Source organism: Ooceraea biroi, chromosome 1, assembly GCF_003672135.1.
Source record: "Ooceraea biroi isolate clonal line C1 chromosome 1, Obir_v5.4, whole genome shotgun sequence".
Lineage (NCBI taxonomy): Eukaryota > Metazoa > Arthropoda > Insecta > Hymenoptera > Formicidae > Ooceraea > Ooceraea biroi.
The window spans coordinates 21,992,534-22,011,629 of NC_039506.1; the positions used below are offsets into that span (position 1 = coordinate 21,992,534).

Below are 19,096 nucleotides of genomic sequence, written 5' to 3' on the forward strand. Positions count from 1 at the left end.
GCTTGCTTAAGTATTTCGGATCAATTGCTATTAGCAGCATCTTCTTTTTATAAGTTTTACGGCTATAATATAAAGAAAAATCGTGAAGAAGTCGACATGACAATGCTGTTATGTAGATTTCTTTATAGTATAGAGAGAAATCTTCCTTTATGTAATTGCTATCTTGATAAAAAATAGTAGCTTTAAGGAAAAATGTGGTCTCGCGTTGGATGTGCATTTTGAATCCAATATTTTTGCTGTATGGGAATGCGCAGAATAATAGAAAGAAGGAGAGAAAAAAAAGAGAGAGAAAGAGAAAGAGAGAGAGAGAGAGAGAGAACAATGATAACAACTTGTCAGTGATGTTACTAAAAGACTTTAATTAACTTTCTCGTTATTATCGATAGAAAAACAACTTTCATCACATCACGTATCCATAGGTACTTGTCAGACCACTTGTCGGACCCGTTGCGAGAGTGTCATATATAATTCGTATGTATAATATATACGTATTTTTTTATATATTTATATACATATATATTTGCTCGTGTATATCTATAATCTAGAGTCTCTTTCGCGCGTGTATATCCGTGGAATAGAGTTACGTCACGCGCGCAAGGCGAATCTGGGCATGTAGGAGCTGGACAAGCGGGATGTGGTAACAGAGGGCCAGGGAAAACACACTTAATGCTAGTTCCTTCAACCGGAGTCCGACGAACAGAGGTGTTAACGTTGACTTGAGAATGTAGTTTCTTGGCTTGTTGGATATGGTTCAGACGCCACGATACGACGGGATCGTCGGGATAGGTCCAGGGGCAGACATTCACAAACACAGGGAGATTTTATAGATATATTTATTGAGTACTTAGCGTGTAAGAGTATAGAATATATGTTACCTTACTGTTAAATATATCATTACATGGTAAATATATATATATATATATATTTATATTTATATATATCATGATGTAGTCTTTTCTTTAAAATAAACCTTGCGCGCGGGCATGCACGCAACGTGTATGTGTACGTGTATGTGTGTGTCTCTCGTCAAGAGTATTTACATAATGATCGCAATTAATGTATGTACAAGTCTCACGAAAACGAAAATCGAAAGGAAATATCAGACGAACGGGCGTGTATCGGCCGCGTCGGTGATCGCCGATTCACTCGGAACGGATCCTCGCGAGGATCCGATGCTACCAGGACTCGTGCCGCGTTCACCGTCACGCCAATGCCGAGAGTGAATGCCAAGAGGGTAGTTCTTTCTCAACGCTTTCGTTTTCCCTCTTCGTCGTATATAAATTGACCGCCGTCTTTATATGCGTGAAAGTACAAAGGTCGCTACGGTGTGAGATGATTCTCTTCTTTCTCTTCTTGCGGGCACGGGTGTACGAAACTACTATCGCTACGGGTAATTGTACGTACCCTAATTAACAACATCAATGTCGCGTACGATTGTGGCGTTTTTTCTTTTACGTGGCAGCTTTCTCCTTCTCGGCCGCGAGCGAGATTACGGAGGCGCGGAAATACCGCGTCTCTGATACGGTGAACACCAAAGTCAAACGATAACGTGAGCCCAACGTAATGAGTAGTGTCGTAACACGCGTGGTTTACGTCGGATATGAATATTTAGCGTTTACCGTGTTCGAAATAAAAATTCTTTGCCCGAGACCTCTCGGTTATGTAACAGCGTGTTTCGAATACGGTAACACGTTGAGCCACGTGTACAGAAAAAGAATTACGTATACAATGTGCGTGTTCGCGATATGAAAATTGCCGCAATTCACGATCGTTTCTATCGGCCTGGTAGAAGCTTTGGCGTTTACCGTATCGCGAAGAATCCGTGGTACCTCGATCTCGTCGAGATCTCGAGAGACGCTCCGGCGTCGCGTGACGTCAACGGAACGCGATATATCTTATTATATTTCGGTCGTATGCTATATGTACAAAAAGAAATATCACGCGCGATCGCCGCAGTTTTTTCTCAGTGGCGTACAGAAAGAAGCGCGACGAGCGCTTCACCGACAAACTCGGTCTCGGCTCGTCTGTACAAGAAAGAAAAAAAAGCGCACGGCTTTCTTTCTCCCCGCAGTAACTATCGTTAAACGCAATTCTCGCATATTTATATATTTATATATTTATATATTAATTTTTATGTATAATATCTCTCGCTCTTTCTCTCTCTCTCTCTCTCTCTCTCTCTCATTCTCTCTCGTTCGCTCTCTTCAGCTTTTCACTCATCCTTTCTCACGCATCGCGCTTCATTTTTGACATATTACCGTCTCTCGTTCTATTGTCGATCTTTGCAGAACGACACCCAAGACATACACGATAGTTACGAAGTATTGCTTTTTCTTAGTCGCGTGTCGATCGCGCTTGTCGACCGCAATCCGGCATAACAATAATAAATTTTGCACCTTCCTGCGACGAGCCGCGTCGAAGTACCCCGCGCTTCCGTTTCCTCATCCGGTTCCTTCGACTCCGAAATGTCGCTTGCAGATTATCGGGGATTATTCGGCCCAGGTATGCATAAGCACTCACGGTTTTTTGAGAACCCGTGCAGATTCTAAAGCTCCTCTCGGGTCTGCTCGGAACATCGGGGACCGAAGGATTAAAATTACGCTAACGTAGCGCGCGAGAACACGTGTGTTCTTACTTACATCTTTCTACAAAATCGTACGAAAATATTGGAACCATTTAATCGCGGATTTAATTTCGCGTAGATTTACAACTGCATCTCATCTGTCTTCGAGTAGTAGTACATTTGTAATATGGCTGATTGATTGTGGTATTTCGAGTAGATTCGACTGCAGAAATTTCCGTTAGGACACATCCCCGTCTCGAGGTATCAATCAGGAGCAAGAGATATTTTTTCCACCGAGGAAAATCGATAGGCGGTACTCGGCCGCGGCTCTTGCGCTCGAAGGAAACATGCGCTAAGCGTAAAGTTAACTCGAGTACAGGACTTTTTAACGTCGTATCGTTTTTTTTCTGTTTCTTTTTCTCTCTCCCGTTTTTACGTATCGTTTTGCAAGTAGACGAGTACACATAGAAAACCGCTTGCAGCCTCCGCTCGACCACGCGCCTCCTCGGTGCCGGGAAGCACGCTGCCGCGTGCTGAGCGTATCTACCAACTACGATAATGCGCGCGTGTAGGATAAATGGTGTGTTAATGGACAACTCATTGCCAGTAACAAGCGCTACGAGATTCCATTTCCTTGGAAATCGTTAAGAACACAGTATCGAAGGGACGTGGGTTAGATTCGATTGAAGACGACGTTCGGGAACATTATCAAGGAGGATGCCTCGTCTCGTTATCGAGACCAATTAGTTCGACGTTAATCATATGTCCACTTTTGAAATTGACGACAATGACGAAGAAATTCTATTAAGAGGCAAAGTATTCTTAATTCTCAAATTGTAACAAATTATTGCAGAGTTTTGGAAATAACTGGCGAGACAAAATGCAACCTTGATTAATATTCTCGATCATGGCTGAATAGGATGAGGTTTAACCCTTCTGTTACTAAAGGGATTGATGAAACTACCCCGAGCAATTTATTCAACCGTATTTTTTAATCCTGAGGAAATAATTTTCAATAATTCGTTACCGCGAATGTTACTTTGACGAATGTACATCTCAGGATGTATAATAATGAAAGTTATTTACTCGAGATATTGCAACAAGAATGCGTGAAGAAACTGCTTTGGAGTAATCTCGCTAGGATTTCGAAGAGTCAATGCAGATGAACTCGTGCGTATAAAGCCGAGCCCGAGGCTTTGATGGCTGAGCAATTTTCCGCATTAAGCTACTAAGTTCCAGACCTTACTCGTTTTATATTTATACGGAGGAAAATAAGATTTAATCTCTGCGACGACATGTGGAATGAATCACAGATCGATATGCCTTGTCCAACCTCGGGCTTTCCTTCGAAGAAGGCGCTTTTAACGCACGAAAACAATCTTTCTATCAAATTTAGACGGAATATTTAGCGAGATAATAAAAATCTCAGCGGCGTTTTCGCGTTAATTGCAATATAAAATTGATATAAATATATCGAGACGTATATATTATCAAAATGTCTTTTAATCAATAAATTTCCACCAAAAAGACATGATATTGCAATAAAATTCCGGTTGTGTAAAAATGTAATGAACGATGCAAAGTCAAAAATACGACAACTTGCCTACTTGAGAATTAAATATAAAGTAATAACGAACACCGCTAAAGTTCCTTATGGTCTCGTATGATAGAAAATCTTTTTACGCGAGGGTGTGACGACTGCTTTCGCGGAACTACCAGTGGCGTGTTGTCAACTATACACAACAGATATGTACAGCGATGTTACTTGTAAGGTTCACTAGCACACTCCCCTTAATCATTCGCTAAACCCACGTTAACGTCAGCTAGTACGTACGTTTGCAGTTATGATTATGTATTTTTTTTATTTATTATATATCGCCTACGCGCGCATAGAACACAACGTGGTGGAGCTGCGTGGGCTCGCACGTTGGCTCACCGTGTACCCCTATATATATTATGCGTTATACTCGTATTTTTTGCATCTTTACTTTCTATTAGTCAGTTACTTCATTCGATCCGAACCACAGACCTCGATCTACGCTTTTTTACTTTTCTTTTTCTTATTTATCCAATATTGATAAACACCGACGAATTTTCAGCTATATCAGTTACAGAGAGGAGGGTTTAAGGTCGTGCCCTGTGAAAAATAGGCGAATTAAGGTGAATCAGAAGAAATTCGTTTCTAAGTTAAATGTCTGACCTGACCCGAAATCAGAGAATTGACTTAAACGTTTCGCGTTCCCATCATACTGTAGCTATTATCAGCATTATAATTAAATGACGATGTATTAATCCTAATTCTGAATAAAAGATACGATCGTAAGGAAAATTTCTGATTTTCATCTCCAGCAGAAATTAAAGTGGATAAATGCAACTGGAAAGAAATAGAAAAACGAAACTCGTCTCTGTGTCGACTCCTATTAAACGACCTATTCTTTACCGGGTGCTCTCTTCGGTGGAGCGCACAAGAAGGGGGGGAGGGTGAGGTTCCTTTTCACGGGGCGATCCCACATACACACGGTTTACATAGGACTTCTTCGACGACACAATTCAAAAAATAATTTTTCATTTTTAGTAGAAAGATAGGCGGGACATTTCTCGTACAATGGTAATATTATCATTATTTTTCTTTCCGTTATTATTTATATTATTATATTATTATTATTACTATTTTATTATTTTTATTACGCTTTCTGTATCATATTATTATTACTATTATTATTATTATTTCTGCTGGACATTATTACTTCGACGCATCCCGTTGCGACTGTCGCTCGTCTCGTCACGTCGTGTCACGTCGTTTATTGCGTGACCACGTCACGTCGTGATAGTTTTTATACTCGTTTACGTGATGCCAATGCTATTTACACGTATCTACGTTGTCTACGACAAATCGGTAGATTTCCTTATATCTCAGGCGCCCACGATCAAAACCTCTGAAATTTAAGGTCCGTAAAGTCTATGATTAGATAAACTAATTGAATAGATAAACGGAATGCTGCGCATAATTTCCTGACAATTAAATTAATATTCATAACGTTCAATAATAATTAATTATTAATTTTATCACTGAAGAATTAACACGTTATTCTATATATATTTACTTTTATGTATACCTTCATCTCTTTATTGTTTAGATATAAAAATATTGTATTTAAGATAAACTTTACGGATCTCATGGATTTCTGACACATTTCGATTGCAGGTGCCGCTATTATACTTTGCTTTGTAACATCCAATTGCGCGTTCGCACGTGCCGACGGAATCGTCGTGACAACGTCGCCGATCGTGCATCTCTGTGCATCCGGCCGATTTGAAGCGATAAATGCGTGTCGATCGTGCGTAGGCCTGGGTCGAGATTAGCGTGAACCATCGCGTGAACGTCACATTTTCCCCTAACGAAATCTCTCAAAATCAACCTGTCCATCCAAAAGATCGCGACGCGTCCGATAAATCACGATTTACCCCATCGCGATCGCGTTCGCGTTCGCGTATCACGGGGACGTAAAGTTAGCTCCCTGCATCTCTTCACGCGTGTGTCTTATTATTTTCTGTTCACATATAAAAAAGCGGTATCGACAGTTCCACTTGAGTTTACGATCATTTCCTCGCGTTACGTTACGTTACGATATTTTATCTACATTTACCGTTAAGTTCGAGTAGCTATATTTACAATTGCTCGTCTCGCATCTAGTACACCAATTTGCGCCATGTTAAAAATATCTGCTGTATATATCTGTTCTCCACATTTGTCATTCTCTCTTTCTCTTTCTCTCTTTCACAATCTCTCTCTCTCTCTCTTCTCTTTCTCTCTCTCTCTCTCTTGCTTTCTATGGCAACGTCCACCTGGGAAACGCACTCATCCTCGAACGAGTGCGTTCCGATTAAAGATACGAGGTGAGAGAGTTCCAACTAAGATTTCAGAAGTTCAATTAACGTTCAGAAGATACCGGGGATGCCCGAGAAATTCTTCTTTTCGTGTCAGAGGTCATTCTCTCGCCTTGCATCTTCCAACTATGCCGCTCTCGAGGTTTACCGCGTGCGTGCGTGTCTCGTAGTAGACCCTGTTGCGTGAACAAACGTCAGCTCGAGCTCGATCGACGATCCGACGGACGAAAGTCCGAGAATATACACGTACTAGTATGTATCCAAAATTTTCCCTGCGTCTTCCTGACCTACTCCTTATTCACACTCTTTCTCGTGAAAAACGCTCTATCGTATTTCGTCGCGGACGGCACCTTGAAACTTCACGCACGCACTTTCAGTTCTCGTCGCACCTCGACTCGCTGCCTTTCTCTCCCTCTCTCTCTCTCCCTTTCTCTCCCTTTCTCTCTCTCCCTCTCTCTTCTCTATAAACTAATCACCATGTAACAAGCTTTATATTCTTCATTTCGTTAATAATGCGACTAGCTTAATTTTGACACTTCGCGATCCACTCTCACATCCCTCGTCTCCGCACGCACGACTGATCGATCCAGGGATCTAGGCTCGATCGCTTTCGCATGAGCGCGCTTATGGCACATCGACGGGCGGAGCAGCAGCCGGAGCCGGACGCGCCGTGCATCCGTAGTCGCTCGTGATCATCGCAACCCTCTCGACGACGAGCGCAGGGAGAAGAAGCGGAGAGGAAGATCGAGGAGAGAAAGGAGCGACGACGCTGACGAGTATTCACGCAAGAAATGGCGAGTTCGCACAACGATACGCGGCAGCAAGATCTTTCCTTTCTTTCTTCCTTCGACGCGCCGCTGCTCGTTTCCTCCGATCATTCTCCCTCTCGTACCCCGCTTCCCGGATTCACGCGCGTATCAAGTCCCAAGTGGTACTCCTCCGTACCCGCGCGGTCGTGTCCTCGAATCACGAGTCGTGCCTGTGAGTCCTGCTGCGTCTGTTGCCGCTCTTCCGCCTCTTCCGCTTCGTGTCGCGGGTGAACGCGACGTTTCCGGGATCGTCGGCGAGCTGCGGATACCTGTGCACGCTGTGGATGTCGACGCCCTCGTAGCCATCGACGGTGCCGCGGCTGATGAGCTCGTCCTTCTCCTCCTTCGACCAGTCGCCGCGGCCCTGGAAGCCGGCTATCACCAGCTGCTTCTCGATCTCCCAGGCTCTCTCGACTGCCCGCTTGTGCGCGTGCTTCAGGATTCGATGGCGTTCCTGCTCCGGATCGGCACCGTACTTGATCACCACCGCCGCGTCCGGATTGTGGAGTCTCAGCTCCTTCCACGTGCCGGCGCCGTGCTCCGTCGTCTCGTGAGTCGACACGTTGAACATGCCGCCGAGCCGATGCAACTCCTCCATGTCGTCACGGATTTTCAGGGCGTTGTCCTTGACGAAGTAGAACACGTCCTGGTCGTGAACGCTGAAGTGCAGTGGCAGGAAGTACGAGTTGTTGAACACGGACGTCACCACGTCCTGCACCACACTGTTTACGCCGTCCACCACGCTCACGAGGGCCCGGCCGCCGACGCGCGACACCAGGATACCCTCGCCGAAGACTGCCCGACGATGGGCCACCCGCGGCAGCAGGTTTCTCGTCTTCGGTTCCAGCTTGAGCAACGGCTTGGGCACGAAACCAAGATCGGAGAACTTCTCATGCACGCGATTCACGATGCACTGCAGACCGGACATCACGCCAAAGTCTGGAGTCAATTGCGGTGACGTGACGGTGGCGCTCGGTTGGTACACCATCTGCTTCGTATACTCGGAGCCAAGCATCGACGAGATGTCATAGCCGTAGAGCTTCAGCCAGCTCGCCAGATCCGTCATGTACTCGACGTTCTGCTTGAAGTTGATCGGGTCATTATTGCGGAAGCGGTAGATGAAGATGTCGGTCGGCGTGGTGAGCTCGTTGGCCATCTGTTCCCAAGCTGGTGTCATCCACTGACCGACGGTCGGATCGTACAGCCTCTTGTTCAGATAAATCAGCTTGGTGTTGGGATCAAAGAGACCACCATGGAAATCAATGGGCAGATAGAAGTCCGGATTGGTGTCCTTGATGATCTTGCCAAACGGTGTGCGTCGCATCTCCTTGATCAGATTACCGTTGGTGTCGAAGAGAGCCAGGGGCGAGCCATTTTGATCCGTTGCGACGTAGAAGCGTTGCTCTGACGTCTCCACTGTCATCAGGAAGTCGCGGGAGTCGTACAGGAATCGGAATGTTTTGGACGACTTCGGGAAGTGCACGTGCGTTATCAGATCTGGAGTCTTTGGATTCGCGTAGAAGAACTGAGTGATGTTCTCTCGGTCGTCGTTCATGGACACCAGTCGGCCACGGTCATCGTAGAAGTACCAGATCTGGAATTTCTTGTGCTCCGACGCATGAATCAGTTGACCGCGCGAATTGTATCTGAAAATGGAACTTGGTAATGACTATCGAATATAATAATCACGTGCGTGCATTTATTAAAACGATATATTTTATCATGACATTTTGCAGAACTCAATTGTTCCATGAAATATAAATTTTTCAACATAATTTGATTTTAATAGAACAATTTTAATATTTTAAATTTCATTTGTATTTATAATGAATATATTATATATATATATATATATATATATATATTCAGTTATAGAATATTAATAATGTGGCATTTAATTATAAAGAGGAAATAAATTTTAATAATACTCTTACATAAATTACATAAAGCAAACGCGTACCTATATTTGTGCTCTCCGCGAATTACGACGAAGCCACGTCCGTCATACGAATTAAACTCAACATCACCATACTGAACCACTCGATCGCCACTGTCGTAGCCCAAGACGATCTTCTCATTGTGCTCCGTTACGCCAATCACGTTACCATTTTCATCATACGCATATTGCCAGTTATTCTCGGTATCCGCTACTTCCAGAACATGACCATCCGCATTGTACGTAATTTTTTCTACCCTGGACAACTCCTTTTTCTCTATTGACTCCTTTTCGATCATGAGCCTCCTCATCTTGATCCGATTGCGATTGTCGTACTCGAGCTCCATGCGGAACACGTCAAACGATCGGATGTTCATCAGAACAGACTTCACGCGGCCGTGCTCGTCGTAGTCTGTCACTGTGAAGAATTGTTTGCTGCTGTCCTGCATAACTGATCTGTTGAAGAGGTTCCTGTATATCCTGAGATCTCCGACGCCCTCCAGCACTCCGAGATTCTGATTGTATTTGAGACGAAGCTGTGGTAACTGTTTCCCGTTGATATCGACTTCGATGCCGGATATGCGTGCGTTGCCGTCGTACTGGTAACGATAGTGGGCATTATCCATGCCACTCTTGCTGCCAAACTTGATCTTCTCGTCCTTAACGATACCAGCGTGATATTTGTATTCGATACGCATTTCGAAGTTGGGCTCGTTGATGTCGATGCTGCGCACTAGACTTGTTGTTTCTTGATAAGTGTAATGTATCAAGGATAGTCCTGAAAAAAGAGATCCGTTAGTGATAAATCGCGTCTCTTATAATCTCGTGAGATATTTTATAGATTAAACATGAAAGAAAAAAATAGTTTTATTTAATTATAGTTATTAAAATATAATGAATAAATTGATAAATAGTGAAAAATATAAATTGTAAAATAAATTATTATATGGATTATCATGTCATTAATATATAATGAAATAATGATTAATATAATATAATATATTGTTATTAATTAACATTTCATTTTTAAAAGGATTATGTTTCAAACCACTCACCAGCAAGTGTAGTTTCGAGTTTCCCGGCATGATCGTAGACGTAAGCGACCTTGCCGCTTTGATGCGGATACACCTTGGCGAGAATCTGACCGTCATCGTTGTAGAGAATCTCATACGGATGTCGATTCATCGGTGAGTAGTACTGATACTTGTAAAATCCAAGGGATGTCTGAAGTGAGAACGTATGAATATGACCCCTCGGTGTGGTCAGCGACTGCAACGCGCCCGCTTCATCGTACTGTAGAAGATAATCGCTTCCACGGGGTGTGGTGACTTTTAGTGGTAAGCTGCTGAACATGTCCTTGAATGCATACACCATCGACGTGCCGTCGCTGTACTTGATCTCGTATAGTCGTCCCGCCCGGTCAAATCCGTACGTCTCGCTGATGTCGCCCCAGGTCCAGCTCGTCAGTCTGCTGAACCGATCGTACTCGAGCTCAACACCGGCGAAGACGCCGTTTCGCGGACCCCACTTGACTGGCCTGGCTGTTCTGTCATACGTGACATTCAGCAACTCTACACGTTCATCCATGAACACGGCCACGGTGTTGGTTTCCCTGTCGTACTCAAGGGTCAACAGCATCTCGCCGTTGACTCGCAGCCTTCGGCCGACCTGCGCGACCGCCTTCGAATTACCGCGGTTCTTGTTGCCTTGCACCTTGCGAAGGAAGTATCGCCATTCAAAGCGGTTGGCCAGATCCCCAGCAATCTCCGTCCTCTGCTTAGCTGGCACAGGATAGCTCTCGCCAAGCAAAGGCTCGATCTCCGCTAGGATCGAGTACGGCATGGTGTCAGTGCTGACGGTATGAGCCCATGGTGTCACTCTGCCGACCGAGCCATCAGCGAGAACCGTTGTTCGTTGCTCGGCCTCTCCAACCTTCGTAACGACGGATGAGCCTTTGATCAACATCGACACGGGCTTTCGGTTGTTCTGGCCAACCTTTACGACGGCACCCTTCAAGCTGAGATCGAACGTCAAGCTGATCACTTTGCCTGTAGGAGTCACCGCGCTCGTCAGCCTGCCGAACTCGTCGTAATTGTAGACGTAACTGCGTCCGGTGCTGTCCAGTTTCGTCTTCAGCAATCCCGTGGGTCCGTGATAGTCGAAGGTGACGTTGTAGTTGTCCGGCGTACTCAGTTCGTGCAGCATCTTCATCCGGGACATTCTCAGTCTGCATTTCTGCCCTTTCGTGTTCTCAATCGAATTCACTTGGCTGCTGTAGTCCCTCAACAGGAAGACCTTGTTGCCGGCTGCGTCCGTCACTGTGCTAAGTTTACCATTGCTGGTATTGACGTTGTACGTAAAGAGATACACAGTTTCGCCAGTCAGAATATTCTTCGTCGCAATGTGCTGGCCAAACCGGTTGAACACGTAAATCTCCTGCGTGTCGGGCGCGTAGATCTCGTATTCCCGTGCACCGCTCGCATCGGGGATGCTCGCCATCACTGAGCGAATGCGGTAATTCGCTTGGTCACCGATGTGGACCACGCCATCCGGCGAGACTGCCACGGCAGAGATCGTGTTGAACTTGGACGTGGACGCTAGATAGTGATCAGCCTCAAAGCAATCGCAGCCACGCTCCAGGCAATTGCACTTGGACTCAGCGCCTGCGTACGGTGATATCTTGCCGTCGGTGCCGATCACGCGGACGCGGTTGATCCGTTGTGAGTCACTTTCGGCGATATATAGATCACCAGATGGCCCGAATGCAATGCTCTGTGGCATTACGAGGGTGGCATGAGTAGCAAGTTCCGTGTCAAAGGAGGCTGATGGCGAGGCACAGTGAAGTGGTCGACCGGCGACAACCTTGACGCGACCGTCTGGTGCCAGCTGAAGAACCATATGATCGTCAATCATGTGCAGCGAGTTGTCCAGAGGATTAATCGCCAGTTCGGTTGGCCAACGTAGATGAACCTCTTCGACGTTTAGTGTACCCTCGCAAGGTATGGGTTTCCAGTGTGATTTATGCATGTGATTGCCGATCACAGTGGTAATGATGCCATCTCTATCGACCATTCGGATATTTGTGCCGTCAGCGAAGTACAGGACGTTATCCGCGGAAACGGCAACACCCTTTGGATAAGCAAGCTTAGCATCACGTGCGAGCGCACCGTCGCCACAGTGAGCTTCATCGCCAGGCAGACAACGTTCGCCAGAGCCAACTACTGTCTCCCAATTGTGCTCAGGGTCTGTATAGTCGTTGATGTCACGGACGCGGATGATCTGATGGGATTCCGGATCGGATATGTAGAGAACGCCGTCCAGTGGGCTCAGAGCGATGTGGTAACGATATGACACTCTGGTTGCACTGAAAGAATAAAATCTTGAGTTAACGAGAAGTAGTGAGTAAACCTAAATTGTCTAGAGAGAAAGAGAAAATAAAGAAAAGTAACATAAAATTTTAATTAAAATACAATAAGAATCAAGAATTCCAGAATATTACAAATATTATTGAATAACGGCAGTTACATACTTTAGTCTAACAACCGTCCTGACTGTTCCATCGACGAGAATCTTCCTGACCAGATTGAAGTCACCGACGAAGATGGAACCATCCGCAGCAGTAGCGAGGGCAACGGGTGCCAAGAGACGCTGTTTCGAAGCCTGACCTTCGCAATCGTAGCATTCCAACGGTCTTTGATGGCCGTCTCCCATGGTGGTAAGAATGACACGCGGCTTGTGTTTCAGATAAATGTTCGAGCCATCTCCTTTCTGCAAGATACCCTCGTGGAAGTTGTACCGATGATGAATGTCCAGATTCCAGCCGCCGACCTCCGAGATGGACATGTCGTGGCCACTCAATTTAGTCGTTTGCACGTCCCAGATTATATCCTTGCAATCACTGTACTCGTAGCCGACCTTCACCATGGCTGTCGTAACTCCATAGACGCGTTGGCGATAAACGTTCAGGCGATTCCATGCGTACGTAAACTTGATTACAGGGTCAGCCTCGAAGATCTTCTCGAAGAGTATACCCTCGATCGTGATTCTCAAGTGTATCAGGTTCAGGGTAGCTGGTATGACTTCCGGTGTCAGTTGTAACTGGATAGTGGAGAGATAACCAGCTGCTCGGGAACTGTGATACACCAGGTTCAAGCCTGTTCCAGGTATCTGCAAGCTCTCCTGTATCACCTGTGATTCCGCAAGAATGGCACTCTTATCCGGACAGGCACCCTGAAATCCGTGCTTCCACGTCGCCAACACTACTGGCTTCATGAGATCGTAATCGTGAGCCGCGCACGCATGTGGGACGTGCATGGGCGATTTCTCTTCGGCAGTGCTCATGACGATCTTGTCGATTATGACCACCTAAAGTCAAATAAATTATATTTTTACCATTTCCAATGTTATCTTTAATTCTAAAATAAATTTCGACATTTTCCGAGAGCAATAATAAAGCCAATTTTACGTTGTAAAAAGCTATTATTCGAGTCAATTATTATATATTATACCAGATTTAACTGATTTCATTAATTTCGACTCTAATTTATAGAATTTGTGATATGAAAGCTGAATATAATTGATTAATTAACTCAGATTTGCGCTCACCTCATTCCAAGGCACAAAGACGATATGATTTTGCGGCTTGAAGGGTGATCTGCCAAATTGCAGAGTCACGGCACCGCCACCGTTCACCAGGAGATCGAACCAGCCGTCGTCTCTCGTGAGGGTGAAACCCTCCAGCGGTGTGCTGGTGCTGACTCGCACTCCCATCAATCCCGTGCCGAGATGAGTGACGACGCGGCCACGTACGACGGCCGATCGGCTGTTAGACAACAATCGTCTTAATTTCAATACGGGAGCTCGCGAGTGAGTCGGTAGTTCAAAATCAATTTTTCGTGTGTGCCTCGTCGTATACTACCAACAAAGCAATTGCTATTCTCTAGGCTAATCTCAATCTACTACGTTTTACTGTTTACACTCCTTCGACATTTTCTTCAGAGCAAACACCGATGAAAGAATACTGTCACTTGGTAACGTGTAACGTGATGGTATTTCAGTTTTTCATTAAATTAAAAGTGCTGTTAATTAAATAAATTAACACATCTTTAATTCTGCACGCTCGTAAATGATAATGGAGAGAAGCAAAATTAACATTATTAACAATAAATTCTACTACTAGAATATTTTTAATTCTCGTACTAGAATATTTTTAATTTCCATTATAAATTATAAATTGCTAGTACTATATATGGATATTTTTAAAATCTTATTAATATATACATATGTCAATTAAAAAATTTTTATTAAAATCAAATTATTTTTTAATTATCTCTATTAAAATTTTTATCGAAGATAATGATAAAGTGCGAGTGCAAAAGACCTCGGATAATGTATTTTGCCTCAGGCTCAAGTGCTTTAAAAATATATCCTAGAATTGATCCGTAATTGTCATCGACAGATCGATATCCGTGATGGGGAGAATCGCTATAATTAAAAGTGCACTTTTGCCGGCCGTTTGAAGAGACGGGAGCAAATGAGGTAAAATTGCATCGGAGGATAATGTGCGTCCATTTACACGTAACAGAATCCTTCCGCCAGTTAATAAGTATATTGATATCCAGAGCATTGATCGCTATCGTAATATGTAAATTCGTCATGGATATTCGATGCATACTTTCGTCAAATTTCGCTTCTCAGTGCTAAAGAGGAACCATACTCTTCGATTATCCGCTGCACGAACGAAGTAAACGTAATCGGGCGAATCGCTGTTACTCTTGCTTCTTTCTTTCGACACGTCGGTCGATTCTCGGATCTCTCTCTGTCAGATCACAGTTGTCGTTCCGTAAACGAAATTGGGCGTACGACAGCCGAATCTTTACGTATCGTGCCTCTTTGGCACTGGAGCACATACATAATCGAGGATAAGTCACTACTTATACGTACAGTCGAGATATATATATATTTATAGATATATACACAAATAACACAAAGTCGGAAGCTCAACGTAAAAGGCACGAAACACAACGTAGGAATCAAAAGGTAACTGAACCATGCAACATGAGAATGTGTTCAACAACGATGGAGGACGGAGTGCGAGCGATGAACAACAGTGGGGATGTGTTCCAACTGTCGACGTGGAGACTCTTGAACCTCGTTAATTGCGCATCCCGCTGATTTTTATAGCGTTTCGTCGTTCTCGAACTGATGAGGAAATAGATATATCATCGGTACCAACGAAGGGTTCCCCTTCGTTTATCGATATCCATTTTCCTCGTCATCTCGGAAACGGCCAACACTACAAACGCGCGGGAGGTACATGATCCAAGAAGAGACCAGTTGAACCATTCGAATCGAATCGTGAGAGGTCAAGCTTCTCGAGCGCAGTCGGACGCACACACGCACGTGTCGTCGCGATCGGATGCAGGATGTATTTATGTACACATACGTGAGAGATATACCAAATGCACGAAAATATTATCAAACAGCAGCAGATTCTTTGTTACGGCTACGACGGATCCCGTAATGGATCCTCGTTTAGATCAAGTCGAGTTTCATTCGACGTCTGGTTTTGTTCTTACCTTGTGTTGAAGTGATTCCAGAACATACTGACCGGGCAGCACGGATAAAACAGAGCCGAGTTAAAATGATGCGATTAAAGGCGAAAATAGAAAGGGTAGAGAGGGGAAGGACAGGACAAGGGATCCGAAGGAACGGAAGAGAAAGGGAATTAGAGAGGCAGGAGAGAAAAAAAAAAGAGAGATCGCGAAGGATTTCCAGTGGTGAGGGATGAAAATATAGAAGTCTAAGGAAAACTTTCCGCTTTTGCGAAGAATTTCGATACGTCGCGTCTCGGGATTACCGGAACCACCCGTCTCGGTCCCCTCCGATGGACCTGACGCGTCGGGGAGAAAAAAAAAGACACTGTCCGGTTATTGTATCCCCTTCCCATCCCCTTAGCCGGCATGATGAGCGAAAAGCTCGAGGCTTAAACATGGACTCACACATTCACGCAAGCTCCACTCGGACGGACATGAGATAGAGAGAAAGAGAAAGAGAGAAAGAGAAAAAGAGATAGAGAAATCGAAAGAACGGGGGGCTGGATCGATGCCGATAGATAGATCGTAAGGGACTGCGATAAAGATCGGGCGTATAGACAGAAAGAGAATGAAAAAAAGAGAGAAAGAGAAAAAGAGTAATGGAAACGAGGGCAGGGGTGGCAGGGCGGGGCAGGGCAGGGAGGGTTCAGTGCAGGGCACACGCTCGCGCACACGTACGTACAAAACATATGTAGAAAACTGTTGGGATGTGATTTCACACGGGTCACAACAACGCAGATATAATATATTGAGATCTATGTATGCATCCTCGTGTCTGCAATATTGTCAGCAATACACACGTGTACTGAGAGCGAGAGATATATATATATATGTATATATGTATATACGGGGATATGCGTGTATCTTGTAATATACCCGCGCAGAGAGGCAGCTAAAGATTACCGGGTCCCTGCGTGAGAGCCGGGACCCTCGTATCTCTCTCTCTCTCTCTGTGTGCTGCAAGCTTCCTCTCCCCCGCTTAGTTAAAAATAGAGATCGATCGGCTTTGCCCGACTAATCTTTCAACCGATTCGGCACGAGTCAAAGGGACCGTATTCGTATTAATAACCTTTAGTCGTCCCGTCGAGCATGCAACTTTCTCGACCTTCGCGATTCACGCTACACACGGGCTTTTGCAAGTCCCCCATGCGCTTCCTTTGTCACGCGAATCCTTTCGCGTCTAATTCGGAGTGCGACCTAACGACGACACCGTGGCACCGGCGATCCCCGAGTTTATAAGCCGTCGAGAACCTAGGAAACTCAACGAAGTAAGCTGCAGCGAGTTTTATGAAATAATGAAATCTTTCGTCCTTAAAAATTATCCTAATTTTTAATTTTAACGTTCAATTTTCCGAAATTTTCATTTGAGATTTAATTACGGAGATATGGAATATTGTTACGAGAGAAAAGAGAAAGGTTTTGTCAAACTTGCGCTGAAGAAAACTGCACTCCGAATTGTTCGAGAAATCCATGCGTGACCGGAAGCGGAGAATGGTGGCCCTTGAACAGCCTGTACAGCGTTAATGACTAATGTGTTCCTAATTAATGCTGTCGTTCATATTCGCGATCGCGTGTGGTCGTGTTGAGAGAGTTTCCTATTTTATTTCTTTGCTCAGACACGCAGACTGTAGACGCAACATCGACATCGGGACGGACAATTTTCGTTAACGATTTCAACGCGGACACGACGAGGATCATGACGGCGACATCGGTCGCAAGGACGAGAGGGGAAAGTCTGGCGACGAACAACGGGGAACTTACCTCTCGTTGAAGGTCTCCTGACGAGCGTAGTTCTGTAGACTGCCCTCGTCGATTAGGAACTTCATTCTCTCGAAGAAGGAAGCGGTGATGGCGGGCGGCTGTTTCCGTAGCAATATATCGATTGGCTTAGGTGCCGAGACGCACAGTTGGCTGCTGCGACATATGTGATTGGAGCAACATTCCGGATCGGCGCAATCTATGAGACCGTCTGAAAAATTCACGTTGTTTTCTTTTAGAATCGCTGGAAAAACTTTTACATATTCCTTTAATTTTTTATGCAAATATTCTAGGAATTCGTACTTTAAAATATAATCGCTTAATATTGCAGTTCCTTTTTAATCGAGATTTTTCGGTCTTTGAATTAAAAAGATATGTATCTGGTATTTATAGAGTTTTAATCGACAGTAAAAATAACAAAAATCAATCTCCTCGAAATGTGACTTGTTACTGTCAATTTACATGCTTAAATTATGCCGTACTAGTTTATTGTTAAAAGAGGATCTATGTTGTACCTTTATCGTTGTCTCGTCCGTCATTGCAGTTCTGTTCCAGAAGTACGCTGCAATCCTTGCCGTCCCAGCCGTCGTAGCACTGGCACTCCCACTGAGCATCGTGAGACACCTTACACTGTCCGTGACCGGAACAGGAGTTCGGACATCCCTCCATCGTGCAGTGTTTTCCGTTCCATCCGGTGACGCATAGACACGTGCCATTCTTGCATTGTCCGTGCTCATTGCAGCGAGGATCACATTGCTTCAGATTGCATAGTTCGCCGGACCAGCCTGGTAAGCAGTCACAAGCGTTGTCCACGCAGTGACCGTGAGGACCGCAATCGAGATCGCACAATTCTGGAACACAGCAAAGCGAAAAGGGTGAGAAATTGCTCGTCGCGATGCTCGAGAAGAATGCATGTTAGTCTCGAAGCGACACACTCAGAAGCCGGGAGCAAAGCGATGATCGTCTGACAAGTGATCGAAGCTGTGAGAAAATAGGGGTCTAGAAAAGTGGATGGTTAATCGAGAGTCTCGTAAGAACAATTACTCGTAACTACCGCCGTCGTCCGGAGACCTGGAAACACAGGAGTCGTCAGTTTGCCGAAGTACACGGACGCGCGATCGATATCCTCAACCCAATTTCGTATCGCAATTACGGTCATCTCCCAGTAGTGATCTTTAATTCTGAATTGATGTCATAAGTTGACGCCGAATTATTTATAAATGGCAAATTCTAATTTTAATTTTTAATGCGTCTCATATAACTTCTTGAAATATAGAATTTCGATATCCGGTCACATGCTTCATATTATACAAAGTTTTTCCTGCCACTTAAAAATATTTTACTTAGGAGTATATTTATAAAATTTATCTTTTATATTATATATATATATATATATATATATATGTATAATATATAAAGTATAATATAATATATAATATATAATATATAAAATATAATATATATATAAGATATATATATATATCTTATATATATTTATATATATATATTTTATATATATATTTATATATATAAGATATATATATAT

The 19,096-nt window shown here is 44.3% G+C and overlaps 1 protein-coding gene across 13 annotated transcripts in view; it reads right to left on the reverse strand.

The window, feature by feature from the left end:
- Nucleotides 1-342: 342 nt before the first annotated feature.
- The window catches only part of LOC105283503 (teneurin-m), a 603,501-nt gene continuing 584,747 nt past the window's right edge, over nucleotides 343-19,096 (reverse strand). For 5 of the 13 annotated variants that reach the window (XM_026972358.1, XM_026972360.1, XM_026972379.1 and 2 more), the window contains 8 exons: nucleotides 18,066-18,401; nucleotides 17,554-17,761; nucleotides 15,775-15,801; nucleotides 13,802-14,018; nucleotides 12,726-13,561; nucleotides 10,252-12,560; nucleotides 9,221-9,974; nucleotides 343-8,906 (listed from right to left, as the gene is read on the reverse strand). In XM_026972358.1, coding sequence (XP_026828159.1) covers nucleotides 7,418-8,906; nucleotides 9,221-9,974; nucleotides 10,252-12,560; nucleotides 12,726-13,561; nucleotides 13,802-14,018; nucleotides 15,775-15,801; nucleotides 17,554-17,761; nucleotides 18,066-18,401 — 6,176 coding nt within the window. In that variant the 3' untranslated portion in view covers nucleotides 343-7,417. The remainder of the gene's footprint in view (nucleotides 8,907-9,220; nucleotides 9,975-10,251; nucleotides 12,561-12,725; nucleotides 13,562-13,801; nucleotides 14,019-15,774; nucleotides 15,802-17,553; nucleotides 17,762-18,065; nucleotides 18,402-19,096) is intronic. The other 8 variants (XM_026972357.1, XM_026972365.1, XM_026972350.1 and 5 more) reach the window with 3 other exon arrangements.